The sequence below is a fragment of the Heterocephalus glaber genome, unplaced genomic scaffold (genome assembly GCF_053883595.1).
Source record: "Heterocephalus glaber isolate CG9 unplaced genomic scaffold, H.glaber_assembly_v1.0 deba00001472, whole genome shotgun sequence".
Lineage (NCBI taxonomy): Eukaryota > Metazoa > Chordata > Mammalia > Rodentia > Bathyergidae > Heterocephalus > Heterocephalus glaber.
Window position 1 is genome coordinate 24,879,225 of NW_028258315.1, and position 24,545 is coordinate 24,903,769.

Sequence of the window (24,545 nt, forward strand, 5' to 3'; positions counted from 1 at the left end):
AGTATGAAGTTTTTATTTGCAATGTAAGTCATGAGAATTTTATAGTGATTGGAATTTTTTTTTATAAGGACCTCAATATTGCTTTTCCTTTTAAAGGAAAACAGTGAAAATTCTCAAGGGAAAACACTTTTTGGAACTTATCCCTGTTCATTTTAGTGTTTACATTTCAACACAATCTGCTTTAGGTGTGGGGTTGAGATTAGGTGCAATATATTTGAAGACGTCTAAATGACTACTCAGTTCACTGCCTATACCAAATTGCTAAGGTTTCATTCAATAAATTAAATCTTACATTGCCTTGGTGCCGTGTTGAGATAACTTTCTATAGAATAGATAAGTGTGGGTGAAACATTACTGAGAATTCCTCACTCTGAGTGAATACCATGAGAAGTACTTTTATACCTATGATAAAATGTGATTTATTTTACAAAAAAATCCCAACATTTAAATAGTCCCCCAAATACAAAAAATAGCATTTGGTTTACAGTAAACTTAATCTGTAAAATATTACTGTATTGCATGAGTCAAAATATATAAGAACACAAATACTAGAGCATATATAAGTGAAATAACAAATTATTGGTAAGTTATTCCCAATGCAGATTTATTCTTTTAAGAATTGCACTTTATTTGGAATATTAGTTTATCACAAAACAATGACTTAACCTACCTCACAGGGCTGTGGTGGGGATTATGATGTTTGTTCAAATCTTGATTAACTTGAACATGCTAATAAACATATTTTTCCCAACACCTGAATCTAGATTAGAGTTTATGAAAGACATATACCAAAGTTAAAACTGGTATTCAGACTATATAATTTCTAGAATACTGAATTAATTGTAAACATTAAAAACTTGATTTCATTTATTAAAAAAACAACAACATACTTTTCTACCTCTAGCATATAAAAAAAGGGGGGGGGCAAAGAGTTTTTCCAAAATATTGAAGTTTGTTTTACTCTCCTCCTACAGTTGGCTGATAACCTTGATACCATGAGTGTTGGTTATGGGAAAACATGTGTCAGACTCTGTTCTACAGAAAATTACATAACTTTCTGTAAAAGTGGATACCTACCATGTTTGTCCTAGGAAGAAGATTTTTTTCCCCTCTGTCATCAAAATTAGGAGAACTAACATATAAGTAAAGATTTCACTCTTCTAGTTCCAAATGATTCCACCAGAATAAAAGATTACGCTTTTTTCCTCTTAGAGTTAAGAACATGAAAGACATCCTTCTTTTTAGAATTAAATTTTTTTTTTTAACAACAGATGATTGTTGCAGACTAACCTTAACATGCAGCGAAGCATTTTGGCTTCCCATGTCACACTGTGTCATCGCCCTATACAGCTTAATAGGAGCACTGGCTGGATTCAGAGTCACAGCCACATCTGAGAAGTTAACTCTCTAATGGGGGCCATTATTTGTTTCTGAACAAATTACTAATGCATTTGTTGTATTGAATATAATTATACTTTTTTTTTGAAACAGGAGCTCACTATGTATCCTAGGCTGCCCTTGAGCTCACTGTACAGCCCAGGCTGGCCTCGAACTCATGTCAGTCCTCCTGCCTCATCTTCCCAAGTGCTGGGATTACTGGTGTGCCCCAATACCCGCTACACATACTGTTTTAGATAAATGTATCATTGGTTGCCTGCCTTGACCAAGAAACAAGTATCCACAACCAATATTTATAGCAGTATCAAAATAACCGGAACTTACCTGTTCTTCTCCTTCTAAATAATATCACCACCCCACACCTCTCTCCTCCACCAAACCTCCCTCCACATTTTTATCTTCTCAGGGCTGTTTGTCATCACAACTATCTCCATTTTACTTCAGCTTTGCCCAGGAAATGTTTGCAAAGGCAGCAGAAATTGGTGAGTCGGGTGGTCTCTGTAGTTTCTGTGTTTATCATAACTGTGTAACAGCTTTTCTCAAAATCTGGGTCTTGAGCGATCAGCATCAGAATCACCTGGGCCTGCTAAGGTGATTGTAGGCCCCACAGAAGAGCCTATTGCATGGACCAGCCTGTAGCTGGGGCCGGGTATTCTTCAGGCATAAGAAAATGAGTCTCTAATCTATAGTGGACCTAAACCAACTACAGTGGACTCTCAAGTTATGACTGTCCCAACTCATGAACAACTTGGTTAAGTAGGTTAATGGAAGAGTCATCTGCCTCTTGTTATCTATAGTGTGTACCCAGGTAAACACCAGATATCAGCTGTACTGACTTACAACCAACTTGAGTTACAACCAGCCCTGGAGAACTGATAGAATTCATGTCAAGGGGCCACTGTAGTTTACTGAGGTTTTTGCCTACAGGTGGTTTGCCTTTTATTGTTTGTTTGATTTTTTTTTTCAGTACTGAGTATCGAACTCAGGACCTTGCACTTGCCAGGCAGGTGCAGCGCCACTGAGCTACATCCCCGGCTCTTGTTTGTTTGATTTTTGAGACAAGGTCTTGGTGTAGTTCAGGCTGGACTTGAACTCACTGTGTAGCCCAAGCTGGCCACAAACTCACAGTGATACTCCTGCCTCAGCCTCCTGAGTGCTGGGATTACAAATATGTGCCACCACGCACAGCTTCCAGATTGCAACTACCCCAGGGTGATGCCTAGGAATCTCTTTCAGCTGCAGAAATTCTTCCTAAATTTTCTTATAAACCCCGCTTATTGGTTGGCTAGGAACACTACTATGACATCTTACTTTTTGGTGGAAAGTACTTTCTCTCTCTGTGAACATGGAGACTCAGTTGGACCCAAGAGTTCCTCCCGCTGTCAGGAACAGGGACGGGTTCTTTAAACTGGGTGTGGGCAAAGGACTGATAGGTGCCACTGAAATGCCTCTTTTGAACCCTCAGGAAGCTGACTTGATTGCTTCTTTCCACTAAACAATTGGATTCATGCTTTTCATTTATCTCCTGTAGGAGATGCTGTCTGATTCCTTTAGATTTTTTCATTTTTTCACTGGTTCTGTTTGCAATTGCCATTATGCTAACAAACCAGTTCTTGCTGCCCTGGAAACAAACAAAATATATTGAGTATTAGAAGCCAGTGTCCACTATGATATTAAGCAGACCCTCTCTCCTTCTGCAAAATACTCCCACCACCCCACCACTAATGGCCTCCACTCCACACCTCAACCTAACTTTTTTTTGCATTAAATTTATTGTTACACTTTAGGTATATAATTCAGTTACATTCATCATTGGGAACTTGTACCTGTACATGATGCATCTTGGTTATTTTTCCCCCATTCCCCTGGCCTCCCTTTACCCCCTCCACCCTTCCCTATTTGCAAAGACTTTGTTTCCATGTTTTTCCTCTTCTCTTATTTTTTCTTTTCCCTTCTTTCCTTTCCCCTACCCCTCCCACTTCCCCTATTCCTTTAGATGTTTTCTTCCTATTTCACAGAATCAATTATACATTTTGATCCTTATTTACACTTTTAGTTTTTCACACCAGAGAAACTATTCTGTATTTACATATGTGTATCCTATTTATTTCACTTCAGAGTATGGCCTCAATGTGCATCCACTTAGCTATAAATGTGTCTAGTTTCTCATTCTTTATGGCTGAGTAGTACTCCACTTTATAAAAAACCCCCACATCTTTATCCAGCCTCCAGTTGATGGGAAATTGTTTCCAAGTTTTAGCTATTACAAATTGTGCTGCTATGAACATGGGTGCACATATATTACTGTGGTATAAATTCTTTTGGGAAGATACCCAGCAGAGGAATAGCTGGGTCAAATGGGAGTTCAAATCCTAGTTCTTTGAGGTATCTCCATGTTAATTTCCACAGTGGTTGTACCAGTCTGCACTCCCACCAAAAATGGAGAAGGGTTCCTTTCTCCCCACAACTTCACCAGCATTTGTTATTGGTTGATTTCATGATAGCAGCCATTCTTTCTGGGGTGAGGTGGAATCTCAGTGTTGTTTTCATCTGCATCTCTCAAATGACCAGTGATGTTGAACTTTTTTCACGTTTGTTTGCTGCTTTTTCTTGTTTGTCTGAGAAATGTCTGTTCATTTCAGACACCCATTTTTGAACTGGGTCTTTATATTTGGGGGGGCTCTGATTTTTTTCAGTTCTTCATATATTCTAGATAGTAGACCTTTGTCTAAGGCACAGCTGATAAAATTTTTTTCCCACATTGTAGGTTGTCTCTTAGCTCTGTTGGTGGTTTCTCTTGCAGTGCAATTTTACTATTGCCTCCTAAGCTCTTTTTGGTTTTTTTAGAGTTCCTTCAGTGAGAAGAAAGTTCATAGGTTATAGCAAAAGAATATATGTTATTTCTGAAAATAGTATGCATTGATTCTTGCTTATAGAAATATTTATTGTAAAAAAAGGAAATATTTATTGTTCCCTCTTACTATAAAAATAATGCATATTCATTGTAGAAAATTAAGAAAACACTGAAAAGAATAAGGCAGAAAAATAACAATCACTGTTGATATAGAGGCAGCCAACATTAGCGTTTGGGTGTTCCTTTCCCAGTGAATATCTACAGGGATTTCATTGTTAAGAAAGTACAGAAAGGGCCGGGGATTTAGCTCAGTGGTTTCGCTGCCTGCTGTTCGATCCCCGGTACCAAAAAAACCCCAGAAAAATTAATTAAATTGGCTGGGGTAAATTTACAGATGTGTAAGTAGCAGGTATTTAGGAAGAATTTTTTGCTTGTTAGGTCATGAATGTGTCTTTGCAGTATCTGAAGTGCTTAAGAATCACACGATTTCTTCTACTCCATAGAGGACCGGTGGATCTCAGTCAGTTACCTGAGAACCCCGCTTCCCCTTCTGGCTGGGGTGTGGCTGTGATATTAGTAGCTTGTTTCTAAAAAGTGGCTCGCCAACTATTACTGGGTTCTGGATTGCTCCCCTCTCCTTCTGGCATTGGATTCTAGGGTTCTTCTCACCTTGAACAAAGAATTCAATGAAACAAGTGGAAAGGAGTGGCAAAGTTTATTCTAGAAAGTGAAAAATGAAAAGTGGGAGAGAAACTGGTTCTGCAGAGTGAGCTTGGTCCAAGTAAATAAAAAAAGGGGTGAGACCAAAGATAAAAGTACATGCTGCATCTGGGAAACATGACATGGGGTACCATAGAAAGTTTTGATAGCCTTTGCCTTCATGGCCTCAATGTGTCCTTTTATGCTGTTCAAATCTCAATGAAACCCGAGAGAACTTCTATATGTGGGTCCTGAGAGGTGGTGCTGGGATCCCACACCTCCACTGAGTCAGGTCTAGGCACCCTATTGAAAACTGGCTGGAATTTTCCAGAGAAATCCACCTGCAGGGCTTTGGGAACTGTTCTTCCATGTGTCCAGGATCTTGTAAATAACAGGTCACACCCACTTTCCCAGTCAGTTTTGCCATGCCCTAATCTCCTATCTCAGCAGGGCTCACTTCCTGCCTAGGGTTGACCTTGGCTCTGATCCCAAGGTCAGTTTGGGACTAGGAGAAACAAAAAGAACTATTTTTCACTAATCTAGTGTTTCAAGCCAAACTAACTCTCCTATATTCATTTTGTCCCTGGGAATTTGAACAAAATAAGGGAAACTCTGAAAACAACATAAGATAAGGAAGAAGCTTTTTTAACTGAACCACAATTTAATTTTTCCATCTCTAACATGTGCATCTTTCTAGGTTTATATTTTTTGTCTCCCTTGGGAAGTCCTTAAGTTTAGAGCCACATCTTGCCCAGTAACTTTAGAGTTTGGACCCAGTATAGTGGCAGAACCCAATAAGCAGCAGCTGACAAACTTTCTTAAAGATATAAATCCATTCATATTTGGGCATAAATACAAAAGATAATATACAATCCATGTGGAAAGACCCTCTTAGTACTCAAGTGATTTAATTAGATATCTTTAGATGTCAATCGCAGACGTGAAAATACTCCTTTTCAACACTGGATCTGGCAAGCTTAAATCAAAGATGACAAAATGTTTCAGATGCTCTAAAGAATTATGTTGGTCTCAATAAAGTTCATGGTTCCAATCACCAATTAATGATCTGATATAAGGAAATCAAGAATAATATGGATGGAACAAATCTAGTTAGTCCAAATATCTCAGTTAAACTTTCTTTTACTAAAAATACGAATTCATCACAAATTAAACTTTAATACTTTTGGGCCAGGGATTTAGCTCAGTGGCACCATGCCTGCCTCACAAGCACAAGGTCATGAGTTCAATCCCAGGTACCAAAAACAAAAAACAAACAAAAAAAACCTTTAATACTTTCACCATCTGCTCTGGGGAGTCTATAAATGAAAAACAAGCAGGGATCTGATGAAAGGAAAGGAAAGAGAAGCATGGTAATTATCTTTCATGCACTTTTGAGCTCCCTTATATTTTGCTAAAAGTCCATTTTATCTGAGTGTGGTGGCACAAGCCTCTAATCCCATCTACTCAGGAGGGTGAGGCAGGAGAATCACAAGTTCCAGTCCAGACAACTTGACTCTCAGATGGAGTTCTGTGGTAGAGAGCTTGCCCAGCATTCATGAGGCCCTGGGATCCATTCTTGGTGCTGACGGGGAAAAAAACCTCAACAATTTTATAGGTCTACTGCAAATGAAGCCCAAATGTCTTAATTAAAAGTTCATTGAGATCAGGAAACTCAAACTTATACTACAAATAACTTGAAAACCGAAGCCCAATAAAATAACTCAGCCATAGAATCTAGAATCTAGAGTCATTTGGTCCAACTACTAGTTATGCTACCTACTGTCTCACTGTGATTGTCACTACCTCTGGGCCTCAGTTTCTTTCTCTGTTCAGTGGGCATAATGTCCAACTCAGAGTGTCATAGGACTAGATGGTGTCACACAAACCAAGAGTGTACTACCTCCAACCTCAATAAGTGGTCATTTTATCATATTATTTAGGCCTTTTGAAAGAAAGGATTTGTTCAAATTGGAAGGTATTTTGTCTCCCAGGTTACTAATCTGTTTACTTCCTGTGTGATGAGAATTGGTGGCATAATTTGTGGGGCCCAATGAAAATGAAATGCTGGACCTTTGTTAAAAAACAGTTGAGAGGGCCGGGGATTTAGCTCAGTGGTTCCGCCACTTGGCGTAAGGTCTAGAGTTCGATCCCTGGTACCAAAAAAAAGAAAAAAACAAAACAGTTGAGACTTCCAGCCAGGCATAGTGGTGCATGCCTGTATTCCTGGCACTCAGGAGGCTGAGCAAGGAGGATCACACAAGTCTGAGGCCAGCCTGGGCTACATAGTGAGTTCAAGGGCATTCTTAACTGCTAGTGAGATGCAAAAAAAAGAAAGAAAAAAGACAAATTATATGTCTAACCCATGGCTGTGGAAAGGAATCTGGAAATAGTAAGCATGTATGTGAGTACTTGTGAGTTTACCCACTGCTGTGGTTTGGATCTAAAATGTCCCAAATTCTCTGTGTGTGGGAACTGATTGGGTCATGGGGGTGCCATACGCATCAGGGGACCCCTCCCCTTATGTGCTCTTAGAGGTGGCGGCCCATTGGGGGTGGGCCAGGAGGTGCTGTGCGTCCCTGTGCCAGGCTCCTCTCTTCTCTCTCTGCTTCCTGGCCGCCATGGGTTGAGCACCTTTTCCTCTGCCAGGCCGCTCTGCCATCTTATTTCTGCCTTGAAGCCAGTGAGCATGGACTGAAACTGAGCCAGAATAAACCTCTTCTCTGTTAAGTTGCAGGTATTTTGTCCCAACAATGGGAAAGTAACTAAGACAAACACTAAAATTTGTTGCATGAAATTAACATGTGTGGCACCTTCAGCTATTTGAGCTGTGTCCAAATCAGCAAATGTGATGCCCACATTACCAGCTCGGATTGATAAAGCTCCCTCTGCCTTCTTGTTCCAGCTCTCAGGCTTGAAACAAGTGTCCTTTTGTGGTGTATTTAGTGCCATATTTTTCACATTTTTGTGGCGCGTTCTGGGGTGGATTTTGCTGTTTAAAATGGCTCCTAAGTGTAGTACGGAGACTCTTTCAAGTGTTCATGAGCACAAGAAGGCAGGGATGTGCAGGGTGGAGAAAGCTCTGTACAGGTGTGAGCTATTGTGCTGCTGGCAGTGAACTCAATCGATTGTTAATGAATCAACAATGTAAAATAAATAAGATGTGTTTAAACAGGCCTTAACAGGTATGGTGGTGCATTCCTGTTATTCCACTCAGGAGGCTGAGGCAAGAGAAACTCTTAATCCTAGGAATTATGGGATAGCCTGGGAAATACAGTGAGACCTCTTCTCAAAACAAAACAAAATACAATAGCACCCCAGAAACACGTATTTCTGGAGCAGCTACTCTGTGCCTGGTGCTGCTGTGCAGATTTAGGACAAACAGTCTTGTCCTCTTGAAGAGAAGTTCTAATGGGGGCGGGTATTTTTCTTTTCCCTTTATTAGTATATGTTTGCAATATGTATTAAATACATACATTGGTACTTATACAGATTACATCTTGATCTTTTAATCTAAGGGTTTATTGTAGTTTCTCAGTAAACAACAGCTAGGTTTTTTGGTGGTGGGGGGGGGTTGTTACCAGGGATTGAACTCAGGACCTTGTGCTTGTGAGTTAGGCGGCAAACCACTGAGCTAAATCCCTGGCCCCATAGCTACTTTTATTACACCTGTAAGTCCCAATTACTTGGGAGACTGAGGTAGGAGGATAGCTGAGTTGAGGAGTTTAAGGCCAGCCTGAACAACATAACAAGATCCCATTACAAAAATGAAAAAAAAGACCACTTTACATTTTACACAGAGAAGTATTTTATTAATATATATATTTTCTCAGGAGAAGATTATAGCTTTTATTTTATTTTATTTTATTTTTTGAGACAGGGTCTCACTATGTGGTTCAGGGTGGCCTCAAACTTGTGGCAGTCCTGTCTCAGCCTCCTGAATGCTGAGATGACAGGTGTGTGCCTCCACACCCAGCAGTAGTATAGCTTTTTAAAAATTTCAGAAATAAATTTCAGAAATACAAAAGTCATGATATCTTTCCAGGAACTAGTGCCAGGGGAAAGAAGGCTGGTGTTGAAGGAAGCACTTCACAAGGCCAAAGAACTCAGTTCTCTACAAAACACAGCAGTCCCAAAACAGAGTACTAGGCCATCCATGCCTGCTAAGCGGGCCTCAGTAACTATGGAGACGCAGGGCTCTGGACCAGGGGGCATCTGTCACTGTCTTTTGTTTGTAAGAAAGCTCCCTAGATAATGCACAGGGGGTGAAACCACTGAGCTAAATCCCCAGCCAAGGAGACCTAATTCTTCAGACACAACTCTGGCACCTTCAGGGCTGGCACTGTACCCAGATGCTCGGTCCTTCCAGGGAAGTGACAGAAGAGTTCTACACTGTGATCTTTGGCTTCCTTTGCTGTCAACTAGGCCCAACATCATTACAGAGCTGTGGTGGTAGCTAAATAAGAAGAGACATTAAGCAGTATTGGCTTTTCTGAAATGCGCCTTAGACAAGGTTATTAATTCACAGTTACGCATGCTGTCTCCAAGAGTAGTGGTGTATCATTATTTTATAATACGATAATGTGTCATCTATGAAGCCCAATTTGGATTACTCTTTTTATGAGGGGGTTGAGACAGGGTCTCACTATGTATTCTAGGCTGGCCATGAACTCACTCTGTAGCCCAGGCTGGCCTCAGATTTGTGGCAGTCCTCCTGTCTCAGCCTCCCAAGTGGTGGAATTACAGGCGTGCATCCCCAGTGCCAGCCTGGATCATTCTTTAGCAAAATTGTCTTTCCTTATTCACAGATTATTCTTACTCTTCCCATAGTCTGCATTCTAGAGGTCCCCTTATCCCCATTTCTGCTTTGCTACCACCTCAAACTTTACCAAGGTCTCACAACATTCCAACACTGAAGTTGTAGGATATAATACTAGACATGCACCCTTGTGACCAGCTCTATAAAGCTGAATTTAAACTATGTTTAAGTGAACCGGGGATTTAGCTCAGTGGTTTCGCCACCTGCTGTGCAAGCACAAGGACCCGAGTTCAATCCCCAGTACCAAAAATAAATAAATAAATAAACTATGTTTAAGTTAGCTTTGAGAGGGGAGAAGGACCTGACTTAACTTGTGATATAAATTAAAATTTAAAAATTGCAATCACAGAGGTGATCACCTTATTTGTCACTATGGCAGAAGGATTGCTGTGAGTTTTAGGCCAATCTGGGCTACATAGTGAGGTCAAGACCAGCCTGAATTCCATAGTGAGGCCCTGTTTCAAAAAATCCAAAACCAGGGCCAGGGATTTAGCTCACTGGTTTCGCCGCCTGCTGCGCAAGCGCAAGGACCCGAGCTCGATCCCTGGTACCAAAAAAAAAAAAAAAAAAAAAAAAAAAATCCAAAACCAAACCAAAACAAAAGGCTTAGCTCTAAGAAATAAAAGGTGGAAGAAGATCAGTTACATTGCCAGGAGTTCAGTGCGTGGTATTGATGGGATGATTTCAGGGCCAGAAAAGGAAAAGGTCACTTGGGCTCCAATGATGAAGAAAGTCCAAGGAAGGAGGTAGAAATTGAGCTGACCTGGACCATAAAGGATGCATAGGATTTGGCTAAGATGAGAGAAGATGGGTAAGCATTTCCTGGCAGATAATTCAAGGAAGGCTGCGTGGTAAACATGCACACAGCATACTGGAAGCAAAGAGTAAACCGTGTGGAACAATTTCATCATGCTCTGTCCCCAGTACGTATACACCGAGCCACACCCAGCTCCTTCACCCACCCTGACCAAAAGGTGATGTTCCAGCCAGCTCCTACTTCAGGCCTGGAGATTAGGAAATAGATTCACTGTGGCAGTTTATAAATGTCTGCTACTGTACTGAATGATCCTCATTCATTCATGGAATAGTTATTGAGCATTATTTTCCAGATATGAAGCCAGGGGCAGGAGATTTACAGATGACTTTGAGAATTGTTGCCCCCAAGAAACTTAAAGATCTGTTTGATAGAGACAAATGTTCATTGTTACTGCTAAAAACACTGATAGGATAGGGCAGAGAAGAGACACACAATGAGTCTGAATATGTTTCTTCAGAAGCTGCTTCTAGTCATTTTGGAAACAATTCAGAATTTATAAATATATCTACTCTCTATAACTGTTAAACTGTTAGTCCCCCCAAGCTCTTGTTGGAATAATGCAGGACATTCAATAAACCAAAAGTAAATATATGTTGTACATTATATTGCTTAACTGATGCCTTTGCCTTGTTTCTCTATCACAAATTCATCTTGCACACTAAAACATTTTGATCATTCTGCTTCTCCAGACAAGAATTTCAGTGTTTTTGGAGACTAAAGTTGAAATTGAAGTGTCTTAACTTAAAATTCAAGGCCTCACACAAGTTGGCCCCAGATACCATTCACACGCTCACCTATTTTCTCCCCTTCCAGTGTCCTCTTGCTCTCCAACCATGTGGAGCTGTTTTGTTTTGTTTCCCATGACCTCCTTTCCCCCAACCTAACTGGCCGGTCTAGTTCATGGAAAAAAACCAAACTTGTGACGGTCATCACTGATTCCACTTTTCCACCATCCAGTCTCCAACCCACACCGCCACACTCTCCCTCCCAAAGCTGCAGGGACTTTATCTCCCTTGGTCCGAAATCTGCACCACACCAAGGATGTGTAGAGGTGCACATAGTATGTATGTGGTGTGATCTACAGCAAATTATTAAATTTTTAAAAATGTATTACAGTAAAAGACACATTGCCCTTAATCCCCCTCAAAAACCTCCCCCAAGGGGCCAGGAATTTAGCTCAGTGGTTCTGCTGCCTGTCTCAAAAACCTCCCCCTCACTTTGAACATACTTACCCCATTGCTCTTGCCACTTTCTGAAACAGTTTTGGAAGTCCTCTTTCCTGAATGTCTTTGGTTGTGTGGTTGTGGCTGCCTCAGTGTCCTGAATCAACTAAAAACATTTTTCTTTCATGGTCATTTGGACTTTGGGGAAGAGCCAGAAGTCACAGGGTGCCAGATCCAGGGAATAAGGTGGATGAGGACACAGCATGATGTTTTTAGGAGCCTGCCTTTCTGTTGAATGGCACTCAGCAGCAGCTTTCACCCTATTTTTGATCACACCTTGTAAAGACACTCACAAGAGGACTTCCAGAAGTGTTTCAGAAAGTGGTAATAACAATGGAATAAGTGTATTCAAAGCAAGATATACTTATAAACTCTGAATTGTTTCCGAATATTTGAGGGAGATTAATGGCAATGTCCTTTGCTGTAATAAATTTTTATGTAAACACATACTGGGTATTTTCATCATACTGTGCTGTGGTTTATATCTAGATGTCCCCCAAAGCCTCATAAGTGCATGACACTTTGGGGAGGAGACTGGATCATGGTGGTGTGATCATCTGTGGAATAGTCCACTGACAAGTTCATAGCTAAATGTGATGTTGGGAGGTGAAGCCTAGTTAGGGAAGGTGGATCACTGGGGGAGTGGCCTAGGATTTATCTCCCTCCTCCTCCCTTGATTTCTGTTTCCTGCCTGCCCTGCCATGGGCTGTTTTTTCTCTGTGATGCCCCTTTGTCATGCTGCCCTGCCTTGGAGCCAGGTGATTATGGACTGAAAGCTCTACATACTGTGAGCCAAAGTAAACCTCTCCTCCTTACGGTTCTGGTGTTGGGTATGTGTCTCAGCAGTGAGAAAGTAACTAGGACATACAGTGTATGTGTCTCTGCATTCCCTGGATTTACCATGTTCACTCTCAGTGCCACCCCACTCCACTCTCTCCCTTTATTTCAGATCTGCTGTCCCACATAGCTGCTGTCTGGGTTCATTCTTGTTCTCTCCTTCTGTGCCAAGACTGCTTGGGATTAGGAGCTTGACTTCTCAGTCTGGCCTGGTTCCACCTGGCCTTTCCTCCAAACACATTTTCAGGAGTTATTTGTTCGCTCCACTCTTAGCAGATACAACGCTGAAGTTTCCTGTGGGGTGGACTGGAGGGAGATTAGAGATCTGTTTCTGTTGGCCCGGGGCCCTTCATTATGGTTTCAGGAAGTGAATTTCAAAGTAGTGAATCAGCAGGTAATGTGTAAAGAGGTTGCACAATCTTTTTAGCATAAATCTGTCGATGAAGATTTAATTGCTTTAGATGGAAAGGGTTTATAGAAGCAGATTTATTGTTAACATTAATAAGGCTTAAGCTTCAGAGTGTCTTTGAAGATCTTGTATGTCATTTTGTATTTTAATTTTGAGGTCAGTTTCTTAAAGAACTCCTCCCCCTCAAGATAATTTAAAAACCTGGACCAAATCCAGGGCATAAAGAGGTTGAGAAGAGACAGTACAAATTTCAATTGAATTTGGGTAATTAAAAGTTGAGAAAGAACACTACAGAGAAAATGTGGGTTTTAGCAGTGCTGCTCGTACTTTAAGAAAGGAATTTTTTGCTAACCTGTGACTTGAGAGGAATCAACTTGGTATATAATGCTCAGGTCCTAAATCCCTGCCTGTGGCCTTGGCCATAAACTCAACCAAACTGAGCTAAGAAGTCTGTTCCCTTACTTGAATAAATGATTGTATAAGAAATGGAGGGGGCACAGGAAAGACAGGGGGTCAGGGGGATCAAAAATGATCATGATGTGATATATGTACTAATTCTCCAAAATGAATGTAATTGATATAGGGGCAATAATATAACTCCCAACCTGCTGGATATCAGATACACCAAGTTTGTGTTCCCCCAAATCGAAGAATGAATTCTAAGGAACAACGGAGGTTAAGAATAGGACAAATTTATTGAAAGAGATAGCTTCTCAGAGACAGGAGGGGTGCTGAAAGTGGGCTGCCAATAAGTCCACTTCTCAAAGTTTCATAGAGCAAAATCACGAGGTGGGTACAACATGGGTCAAAACTATGATTAACCAATAAGATTACAAGTATAGCCGCTCAGGTAATATTGAGCCAATGGACAAGTAGGTCATGTAGCAATGGTGCATGGAAGGAACAAAGACCTTTAGGAAGGGATGGATCAAGGGTCTTGGTAACCCACTGGGGTGACTGATGTCTGTCTAGACTATATTGGACCAGCTGATGCCAATGATCTTATCCCCTGGGGAGGTATGTAGGCCTGATCCTTCCATCTTTATCTTGAGGCCTGGCCTTTAACAGATGCGTCTCCAGCCACAGCTGTGATGCTCCTCTCACCGTCTGCACTGACTCCCTTGGGGCCCTAGCCCTGTCTGACTGCCTAGGATATTTCTACCTAACTTTGCTGTCTATAATATATTCACTATGCACTGTAAACATATACTAATAAAACAAAGAAGTTGATGAAATCAAACTTATAATGCTTTTGGTAGCATTTATCATCATAATAATTGGTATGTATTTTGTTTTCTGAGATGTTTAAACATTTTACAAGGCCTGGAATTACAAATTAGAATCTAATTTGCTAGACTTGTCATTTTAATTTATATTTAATTCCACCTGTATTTTTTATTCAAAAGCTCTGAAAGGGTTTGCTTATAAACCATATTTTGCTGCTTCAAATCTTTTTCCAGAAGTTCTGACTTATTAAACTTGTAAGTAGTGAGTCAGGTGCTTTGAATGGCACATTAGTTTTCTGTCACTGTGACAGAACACGTCAGAAAAATCAACTTAAGGGAGAAAAAGGTTGTTTTGGTTCATGATTTCAGAAACTTCAGTCCATGATTCCTTGGTCCTGTTGACAGTCAGAACCTCATAGTGGGGAGCACATTTCAGGGTAAAGCTGCTCACCTCATGGTGGCTGTGAAGCAGAGAGACAGAGGAAGGAGCAGGTCCCAATGTCCCTTTCAAGATGCCCAGTGTCCTAACTTCCTCCCAGCAGCCCCATCTCTTAAGTCCCACCATCTACTGCTGGGCTTCAGGCCTTCAACACATGAGCCTTTGTAAGACATTTAGGATCCAAGCCATAGATGACTGGTTTTGTCAGATTTGCAGCAGTCTCATTGGTAAATGCAGCATTTGCCAACGTCCACTGTATAAACAATGCTCTCATCACAGATGATTTTAAGCTACCAATGGTGATGTTGCTGAAGCGGAATTTGGGAAGAAAGAGTTCCAGCCAACTCCCCCAGGCCTGGTCAAGCCGTCTCCAGCACACCACTGCTTGTAAGGGTGCCTTGTTATAAATCGGACATTACATTTCAGAATCATCAGAAATAAGCATATTAAAGCTTGACTGAATGGCATTAAAATGTTTAAAGGTATTTGAAGTCATCAGTGAACTCGCAGCTGGAAAACTTCCTGTGAACCTCCTAGGCAGGTTACAACGTGGAGTAATGGGCCCCAGATTGGACATGGAACTCAGAGATCTAGAAAAATGGTAGAATAATCTGCTCTCGTTTGTCAGCTTGGTCTCCCTGTGCTGACGACCTCCACTGGCATCATGGACCAAGAGGAAGAAAAACAAAAACACACAGAAGGGTTAACCCTGGAACTGTTTTCCCCTAGGAATGTACTAAATGAGAACAAATGAAATGCCTCCACGTGAGGGAAAGCACACATAGGGCATTCTGATTTCCAGTCTTCTCCTCCACCCCTCCACTTCCGACTTGGTCTTTCTGCAAATCAAAACAGCACAGCCTCTGCTGCCCAGGTGTACAGAGCACGCTGAGAGGCCTGCAAAGTGAAGGCAGGCGGCCCAGACCTACCCACCTCCCTGCAAAGCATCATGGATTATACGCTCACATCTTATCCTCTGAAGCTCTTGGGCTGCAGGAAACCTTTGCTTGGGGACAGCCACATCACTCCTAGTGGCACCTTTGACTTGACTCCTACATGCTGTTCAGATCTCCCACCTTTGAGTTGTTACTTATTTAAATCTGACTTGGCATTCTACACTTGCCCTGTAGCATAATTTCATCTTGACTCCTTGCCAAGCGATGTTCCCAGCAGTGTCCTGACAGTGATTAAGGCTCAGGACAACGTACACATCCAAACACACGGTACAAAGTAGGACTCATATCTAAGTTGGTTAATAAGTACCTACCACTGAGGCTGCTAGAGGAGACAAGGTTAGGGATTAGCATGAAACTATGAGGTGCTGCTGAGCGGTCCACCTCTGAGTCCACTTCTGGGCTCCATTCCCTTTTTTTTTTGGTTTTTTGAGACAGGGTCTTGCTATGTAGTGAAGGCTGTCCTTGAACTCACAGCAATCCTCCTGCTTCAGTCTTCCAAATGCTGGGATTACAGGTACGTGCCACCACACCCAGCTTCTGTGCTCCACTCTTTAAGGAACTATGTTGAATTAGGCACAAGAATTTTGTCAAATTTTTCCATTAGACACATTTTTGAAGACAGCGACAAAGCCAGAAGCAATCTTAGATCTCATGTAGCTCAATTTTCAAATAAATTTAGGAATCCTATCCACACCATACCTGCTTTGACATGTCCGTTGCGATGTGTAAGGGAATGGTGGGTGATATGGGTCATCTAATTGGCTAGCTATGTCACATGGTGGTCTGCTCAATTGCTGATCACCTCTGATGATAAGAAACTGCCCTTGGTAGACCAAGGGTATTTCAAATAAGCCACTGGATGCTGTCCTTTAGGATTACCCTGAGAACACCCTCCAGGGACGGGGCCCTACAATCATAAATTCAATCTGAAAGAGTTTGGAGTAAACAACTGCATAAATAAATAGAAAAGAGGAGGTCAAGCTCAAGTTCATACAATGAGGATGAGTCAAGACTCTGGAAAACACAAAAATATGAGTCAATAATGAGCCGGGCATGGTGTTGTTACACACCTGTAAGTCTGGTACTCTGGGAGGCTGAGGCAGGAGGATCACAAGCAAGCCTGTCTCAAAAAAGGAATGGGATGTAGCTCAGTGCAAGGTCTTGGGTTCAATCCCCCGTACACCCCTCCTCCTTGAACATACAAAAAGTTGGTAACAGTGCTGACAGGGAATATTTGCTGAGTATTGATATAGATAAGAAGCGGCCAGACCTTGTTTAAGTGTTGTATGTTTAATAGCCATTTATCTCTCTTAACAATCTCATGAAGAACATTGCCCTCATTTCATAGCTGCTTGTGCATGCGCGTTTGTGCACAGACTCACACACACACACACAAAGTGAAAGAGAGAGAGAGAGACAGGGAGAGAGAGGGAGAAACTAATCCACACTCCTGCAGCTAGAGAGTGAAAGACCTAGGATTTGAGCTCACATTTTTGGCTTTGGAGACTGGATCTTTAACCACCATATTAGATCACTGTGCTAACTGACAATGCCCATCGAGTGCCAAGCATTGTTCAGTCCATTAAGCCTCTGAGCAATCCTACAAAGCAGGGTTGTACTATACTATTACAGAACACCTAGTAACTTCCCCAAGGTTGCACAGCTGTGGAGCATGAAAGCTGGGATTCAGATGCAGGTGCCAGCTCAGGATCTGCAAGCCCTTCCCCAGACACAGTGCTTTGTCCTGTTTGGGGAAAGCACATGGTAAAGTGGGCAAAGGTACGGTAGGTGCCAGCTGGTCCAATCTTGGCTGTGCAGGATACCTGGACTCCCATCGTCTCAACCCTTCTGCCCAGGACAGAGGGAAGGTGAGAGAGCTCTAAACACAGGGGCCTGAACAATCAGCCCAAAGGGCCCAGGCTTGACTTGAACTCCTGGGCTCAAGATCCTTCTGTCTCAGCCTCCTAAGTAGCTGAGTCTATTGGCAGATGCCACTGTGCCCAGATTGAATAGTTTTTTTTGGTACTGGGGAATCTAACTCAGGACTTTGCACTTGTGAGGCAGGTGTGGTGCTACTGAGCTAAATCCTGGGCCCAGCTTGAATAGTTTTGTGGGGGTGGGGATGGGGGGGCTATGTAAGTTTTGCAGTACATGAGAGTATTAAAAACAATGCTGCTGAATATTGAATGCAAATTGTGCTGAATATTAAGCGATGCAATTAGTTCATTTTTCAGATATCCGTAACTGAGGCTGTTTTCTTTGTTCAGAGAACACTGTTCAGTAATCTCCAATCATGTTTAGAAAATCATATTGGGGGGGTAGGATTTACAAGATCTTTTTTAAGAAAAGAAATGGATTCTTTACAAAATAATTATTTAAAATATTCAATAGTAATGCATGTTCATAACTACATTAATTCAGTAAATAAATTTAACACCTACGATATACTAGGCCCTGTCACAGATTTTCAATAGTAGAAGCAGAAAGCTACAAAACATTCCCAGCTTACACTCTAATGGGGAAACAAAATAGCCAGAAAAAGAAAAAGTAAAATATAGGGCATTTGAGGTGGTGGTAAGCACTAAAAATCGAAATTAAGCAAGGAAAGGGATGGGGAGAGCATGCGACAATTTTCATAGGGTGGCTAAAGAAGACATCATAATGCACGTGGCCCTTAAGAGTTCAGGATCGAAGCACTGAGCTTGTCCTGAAAGATGCTCCCTACAGTTTTATATATGACTAAGATAATGAGGTTAGAGGCAATAAAAGTGTACAAGTTTTAAGGTTCTCGATGTCAGCGCTTCTGAAGATCAGATCTGTAATAGGAATCCTACATGCACCTTTCAACTTTGGCTTTAAGAATTTTTTTCAATACAGTTTCTCAAAGGAACACCCCAAAGCTCTGTGTTCTCGCGCTGGAGTAAAGCACCCTTGGTTTCATTCGGGACGAATGCAGAAAACAAGTTTGGAAACCGCGACCTACTGGACGCGAGTCCACTTGCTGCTGACCCCAGAGCTGGTCTAACAGGCACCAGTGCCGGGCACAGCAGGGCCCAGTCATTCAGCCAGCAGGATGCAGGCACCACGGCAGCGATCTGTCTCTGGCTGGACTGGACCGCGCTCTGGCGTTTTGCCTCCGGCGAGACAGCACGAAGTGAAGAAAGGTGGCCTGGCCGGCTGCAATACCCCGCCGTCCTTCTCTCGAGGAGCACGCCCAGCCAGGCTTCCTCTCCCGCTACCAGGCGGTTCACTCCAGCCCCGCCCCCCCGGCAGCCCTGGGATTGGCTCCCGCGCCGGAAGGGGGCGGGCGCTGATTGGCCAGAGGGCCACGACCGCCGAGACGCGCGCTGTGGGGCGGGGCCTCTCCTGAGTGACCCGCGGCCCGGCGGCGAGCTCATTTTAGTCCGGGCGGGGCCCGCGGGCGGCGGGCGGCGGGCGGCGGTGGGGGCTGGGGGCTGGGGGCTGGGGTGTGCGGGGAGGCCAAGACCGCGAGGCGGCGTCGGTGGGGCGCCGGGACATGGCGCGTCCCGACCATGAGGAGGGGGCCACGGTGGCGCCCGGGCACCCGCTCGCGAAGGACTACCTGCCGGTGCCCCGGGGCGCCATGGACGCGGAGGGGCGCGGCGAGCCGCAGAACGGGCCCAAGGCCGCCGGCCTGGCGCTGAACGGGGTCGTCCGGCGGGGCGCGGCCGCCGCAGAGGGGGCGCAGACGCCGCGGGCCCCGGAAGAGGAGACGCGGGCGCGGCTGCTGCCCGCGGGCGCCGGCGCGGGGACCCCGGGGGGCGAGGGCTGCGCGCGGTCCCGGACGGCACTGTCGGCGCGGCGCTTCGTGGTGCTGCTCCTCTTCAGCCTCTACTCGCTGGTGAACGCCTTCCAGTGGATCCAGTACAGCATCATCAGCAATGTGTTCGAGGGCTTCTACGGCGTGTCGCTGCTGCACATCGACTGGCTGTCCATGGTGTACATGCTGGCCTACGTGCCGCTTATCTTCCCGGCCACCTGGCTGCTGGACACCCGGGGCCTGCGCCTCACCGCCCTGCTGGGCTCCGGCCTCAACTGCCTGGGCGCCTGGGTCAAGTGCGGCAGCGTGCGGCAGCACCTCTTCTGGGTCACCATGCTCGGCCAGTGCCTGTGCTCCGTGGCCCAGGTCTTCATCCTTGGCCTTCCCTCCCGCATCGCCTCGGTGTGGTTTGGACCCAGGGAGGTGTCCACAGCCTGTGCCACTGCCGTGCTGGGCAATCAGGTAAGGACTGGGGCACGAGGGGAAGTAGGATGCTTACAGGACCCTAAAGAGCCGTAGGCCCTGTGAGCTAAGCATATGAATGGGTCCCCGGAGGCATCTACCGGAAGAGAGGCTGAGTAGTTGTAAGGGTTTTTTTGTTTTGTTTTGTTTTTTTGGTACCGGCGATCGAACTCGGGTCCTTGTGCTTTCCAGGCAGGCAGCGGAACCACTGAGCTAAATCCCTGGCCCTAGGGGTTTGTTTTTTTTAAAGACAGGGTCTCACTGTAGTCCAGGCTGACCTTGAACTTATTACCTACCCCAGGCTGTCCTGGAACTCCAGTCATCCTCTTGTCTCAGCCCCTCCAGAGTGCTGGGGTTGTAGGCTTGCACCACCATATCTGCAAGAGGCAGTCTTAAAGGTGGCTTTTGATTTCTTTGTAAGGATGGAACTTTCAAAACCAGTCTAAAGTGACCACCCTGTCGTGTTGCTTTGAAAATTATCTGTAAAATAGTTAACTGGATTGGCCTGTGTGTACAAATGTCAGAGAAAACCTGTCAGTGTAATAATGAGCCAGACTTGCACAGGAATTATTGTCCCCAGAGTGTGGTTTCCAAAAGGAAGGTATATTGGATTCTGGGAAGTTTGTTGCCATGTTGAGTGGTCATTGTGAACAGCCCCTATTTAGTTTTATATTTTTATATGTTAGCAGTCATTGCAGAGCCTGCACATAGTGGACATGTGTAAAGGAGCATTAAATAAACGTTCCAGTGATACAGACTTCGAAGCATTAGTGGGTCCAGTTACTGAGTTTTGTCAGTAGGACAATGCACAACAATCAGTGGTCATGGAGTGTGTTGCACAAGGGTGGCTGAATCTGCCAAGTCTCCTAAAAGTGACCTAGTCTTTCCCAACACCAGGATTCCAGTGCCCTTCGCGTTGCAGAAGCACTACTAGATAGAATGTTTTTTGCCTGTGCTTCTTTGCAGACTGATTCTCTTACTGTAATTTAAATTCTGCACATGAGGTCCTGTGACACTTTTTGTAAATTATATTGGGTGTTCATTCAACTAGAGGGGACACCAGTTAAAAATCTCCACACCACTTTACCCTTAAACTTAATAGATTTAAATTGCTGAACAGTAGCATTTTAAAATGCTTTATTTTTTATTTTTAGGCAGTGCTGGGGTATCATTCGAGGCCTTCAAGCGTTGCTAGGCAAATGCTTTGCCGCTGAGCCACACCCTCAGCCCAAAAATGTAAGCACCAACACTTCACCACACTACATATAATGCTGCGACATGTAGCTATGTAACAAAAGAACGTCACTTTCTTACTTCCCCTCTCACACTTGTTTCAAGATCACAGGAAGATTGGGCTGGGTATTTAGCTCAGTGGTTTCGCCGCCTGCTGCACAAGCACAAGGACCCGAGTTCGATCCACAGTACCAAAAAAAAAAAAAAGTTGGAAGATCACAGTAAGATTTATTTAAAATACATTAAAAGATTACATGCTCATTGCTTTACTATCTTTCTCAAATACAGAAAAAAGGGTAGCTTGAACCATAGTTGCTGTGCATCCCAAATAATTTATGACTGAATCTTTAGTTGGTTGCTTCTGCAATCAAGATTAGTACTTCATGGAGTGTGACAGAAATATCATCAGCTGCATTATTTATGGATTATTGGCTCTACAGATGATAAGTGGAAATGTGTACCACACTGTATAGGCAGACTTCCGTACAACAGCACACTTCTGGGTCCTCTTTCTGCATTCTCTTTAGGTTTTCTCACCCTTTCCTTCCCTTTAAGAATTGTGCAGTTGCTCACTACTCCCAAGTATGCTTTTTTTGGGGGGGAGTACCGGTGATTGAACCCAAGGCCTTCACATTAGCTGCATATCCAGCCCTTTTTATTTTGAGAAAGGTCTCCCTGAGTTCCCCAGGCTGAGCTTGAACTCCTGCTTTAGCCTCCCAGGGTGCTAGGATTAATAAGGCATGCACCTCCATACCTAGCTCCAAGTATATATTCTGAGCCTAGTTTATAGAGGGTCATTCAGAATAGTGTTGAGCTCTACTGAGCGCTAAGAGCCTGGGAATATGCTGAGTGTTTTGTGTGCATTGTCGTTACTTTAATACTCTAACCTATGAACTATTAGTCCCATTTGGTAGATAGGACAACAGAAGCTTGAAGGGATCAAAGTATTTTCTGAAGGTCACATAGCTAGTAGTGATGACATTCACACTCAAGTCTGGTTTCTGAAATCTACCTTTTAACCTCATATCTATACTGTAGGTGTCTGAGCAGAAAGAACCTTTTAAAACACATCACATCATGTCCCTGCCTTGCATTGGCCTTGCCAGTGGTTTCCCATAGTATTTAAAATGTAAACTCTTTACTCTTTTTTTTTTTTTTTTGGTACTGGGGATCAAACTTGGGTCCTTGTGCTTGCAAGGCAAGTGGTGGAACCACTGAGCTAAATCCCCGGCCCCTTTTTACTCTTGATAAATATAACTCTCAACCTGTTAGATGTTGGATATGCTGAGTTTGTGTTTTCTAAAATCGAAGAATGAATTCTAAGAAACAATGGAGATTAATAGTAGGAAAATTTTATTAAGAGAGATAGCTCCTGAGAGACAGGAGGGGACCTGAAAGTGGGTTGTTTCAGACCTCACTTTATAGAGGAAGATAAATAGAGCAAAATCACGAGGTGGATGCAACATGGGTCAAAACTATGATCAACCAATATGATTATAAGTATAGCTGCTTAGGTAATGAGCCAGTGGGGAAGCCGGTCACGTAGCAAGTGTGCATTGGAAGGGACAAAGACCTTCTCTAGGAAGGGATGGATCGGGGGTCTTGGTCACCCACTGGGGTGACGATGTCTGTCTAGATTTTATTGGAGCAGAAGTTGCCAATGATCTTATCCCCTGGGGAGGTATGTAGGCCTGGTCCTTCTCTCCTTACCTTGAGGCCTAGCCTTTAACAGATGCATCTCCAGCCACAGTCCTCATGAGTTTTCATCCTCTGTACTGACTCCCTGAGGTCTTAGCCCTCCCTGGAGGACCTAGTCCCTTCCACCAAGCCCTTCCTGCCTTAGCTCCAGCCAGCTATAGACTGAGACCTCTAAGACTCTGAGCCCAATAAACTTCTCTTTTAATTTATGGCTGTTGGGTGCTGTGTCTCAGCAATCAGGAAATGACTTAGATGCCCGCCTAGAAGTTTTTCTTGAGCCTCAGATCTGTAGGAGGTATGTCTGCACAGTCCTCTGAGATAGAAGGTCCTGTGTCCTGGTCTACTTGGGTTGGTCCCGGGGTACGTCCGTCGTCTGTCATAGCTACCCTGGGAGTCCCATTCTCTCCAGTGTTCCAGTTTGGATGATTAAGTACATGATCGCCTAGTCTTGAACTCTCTACTTCTCTGTCACAGGATTGTAATTGCCCGTTTGTCTCTATCCAGCTTTTTGCGGGGAAAGGAACAAATAAGATGTTTGGTAAATGGTATTATTTCTACCTCAGCTTCCTTAGAATCTTTCCTTGGCCCTTCCTGCTCACTTCCATGTCCCACAAAAATCATATTTCCCACCCCTGAACTTTCTTATTATTTTGATTTATTTCTCATGTTGTGATTATCATAGTCAGCCTTATCTTCTTAGTTGAGATAAAATTCACATAACATGAAATTAACAATTTTAAAGTGTTCACTTCACTGGCATTTAGTGCATTCACAGTGTTGTGCAACCATCCTCTCTGTGGGGTTCCAAAACACTTCCATCTTCCCTCCTCCATCTGTCGCTGGTAATCACTAATCTGCTTTCTCTATATGGATTTACCTATATTTTCTCTGAATATTTTGTATAAGTGGAACTATACAATCTATGACCTGCTCATGCCTGGCTTCTTTCGCTTTCCATGTTTTTTTTTTGGTACGGGGAACCCTTGCACTTGCACAGCAGGCGGTGAAACCACTGAGCTAAATCCTCGGCCCTCACTTTCCATGTTGTTGAAGTTCATGTTGTACTAGTACTTCAGTATCAGTACTTCAGTACTTTTTTATGTATAACTGTATGTGCCACATTTTGTTTATCCATTTATCCGCTGATAAACATTTGCCATATTGTCACATTTGGATATTGTGAATAGGGCTGCTGTGAACATTTGTGTATATTTATTTGAATACCTGTTTTCAGTTTTTTAGATATAAACCTAGTTGTGGAATTGCTAGGTCATATGGTAACTATGTGTTAAAACTTTCTGAGGAATTGCCAGACTTGTCCACAGTGGCTGCCCCCCATTTTACAAACCTATCAGCAGTGAACGTGGTTTCTAGCTTCTTCGTGTTCTTCCGATACTTGTTATTTTCTGTTGTTGCTATTGTTATTATAACCCTCCTAGTGGGTGGGAGGTAGAATCGCCTTGTCATTTCAATTTGCATTTCCCTGATGACTAATTTTGTTATTCATGCAACAGTATTCATTGGCCATTTTTGTGTCTTCTTTGGAAAAAGATCTCTTCAAATTCTTCAACCATTTTTAAATTGGGGTTTTTGTCTTTTTGGTGTTGAAAGAGTTCCTGATTCTGGATGCTAGTCCCTCATTTGCTAGTATTTTTTTCTCATTCTTTTCTCAGCCCTAGTTAATATACTCTTTCTCC

At 43.2% G+C, this 24,545-nt stretch overlaps 2 protein-coding genes across 4 annotated transcripts in view; one reads left to right on the forward strand and one right to left on the reverse strand.

Moving 5' to 3' along the window:
* Positions 1–2,695: 2,695 nt before the first annotated feature.
* Positions 2,696–3,263, reverse strand: Spata45 (spermatogenesis associated 45). Its single transcript, XM_087181080.1, has one exon. It carries the CDS (start codon positions 2,990–2,992, stop codon positions 2,696–2,698), a length of 297 nt encoding a protein of 98 aa, XP_087037206.1. The 5' UTR covers positions 2,993–3,263.
* Positions 3,264–19,042: 15,779 nt separating this feature from the next.
* Flvcr1 (FLVCR choline and heme transporter 1) overlaps positions 19,043–24,545 on the forward strand; it is a 32,581-nt gene continuing 27,078 nt past the window's right edge. Inside the window, exons 1-2 of one of the 3 annotated variants that reach the window (XM_087181865.1) lie at positions 19,439–19,917; positions 21,072–21,153. In XM_087181865.1, coding sequence (XP_087037991.1) covers positions 19,577–19,917; positions 21,072–21,153 — 423 coding nt within the window. In that variant the 5' untranslated portion in view covers positions 19,439–19,576. Of the gene's footprint in view, positions 19,918–21,071; positions 21,154–24,545 lie in introns of all 3 variants that reach the window. The other 2 variants (XM_004853547.4, XM_087181864.1) reach the window with 2 other exon arrangements.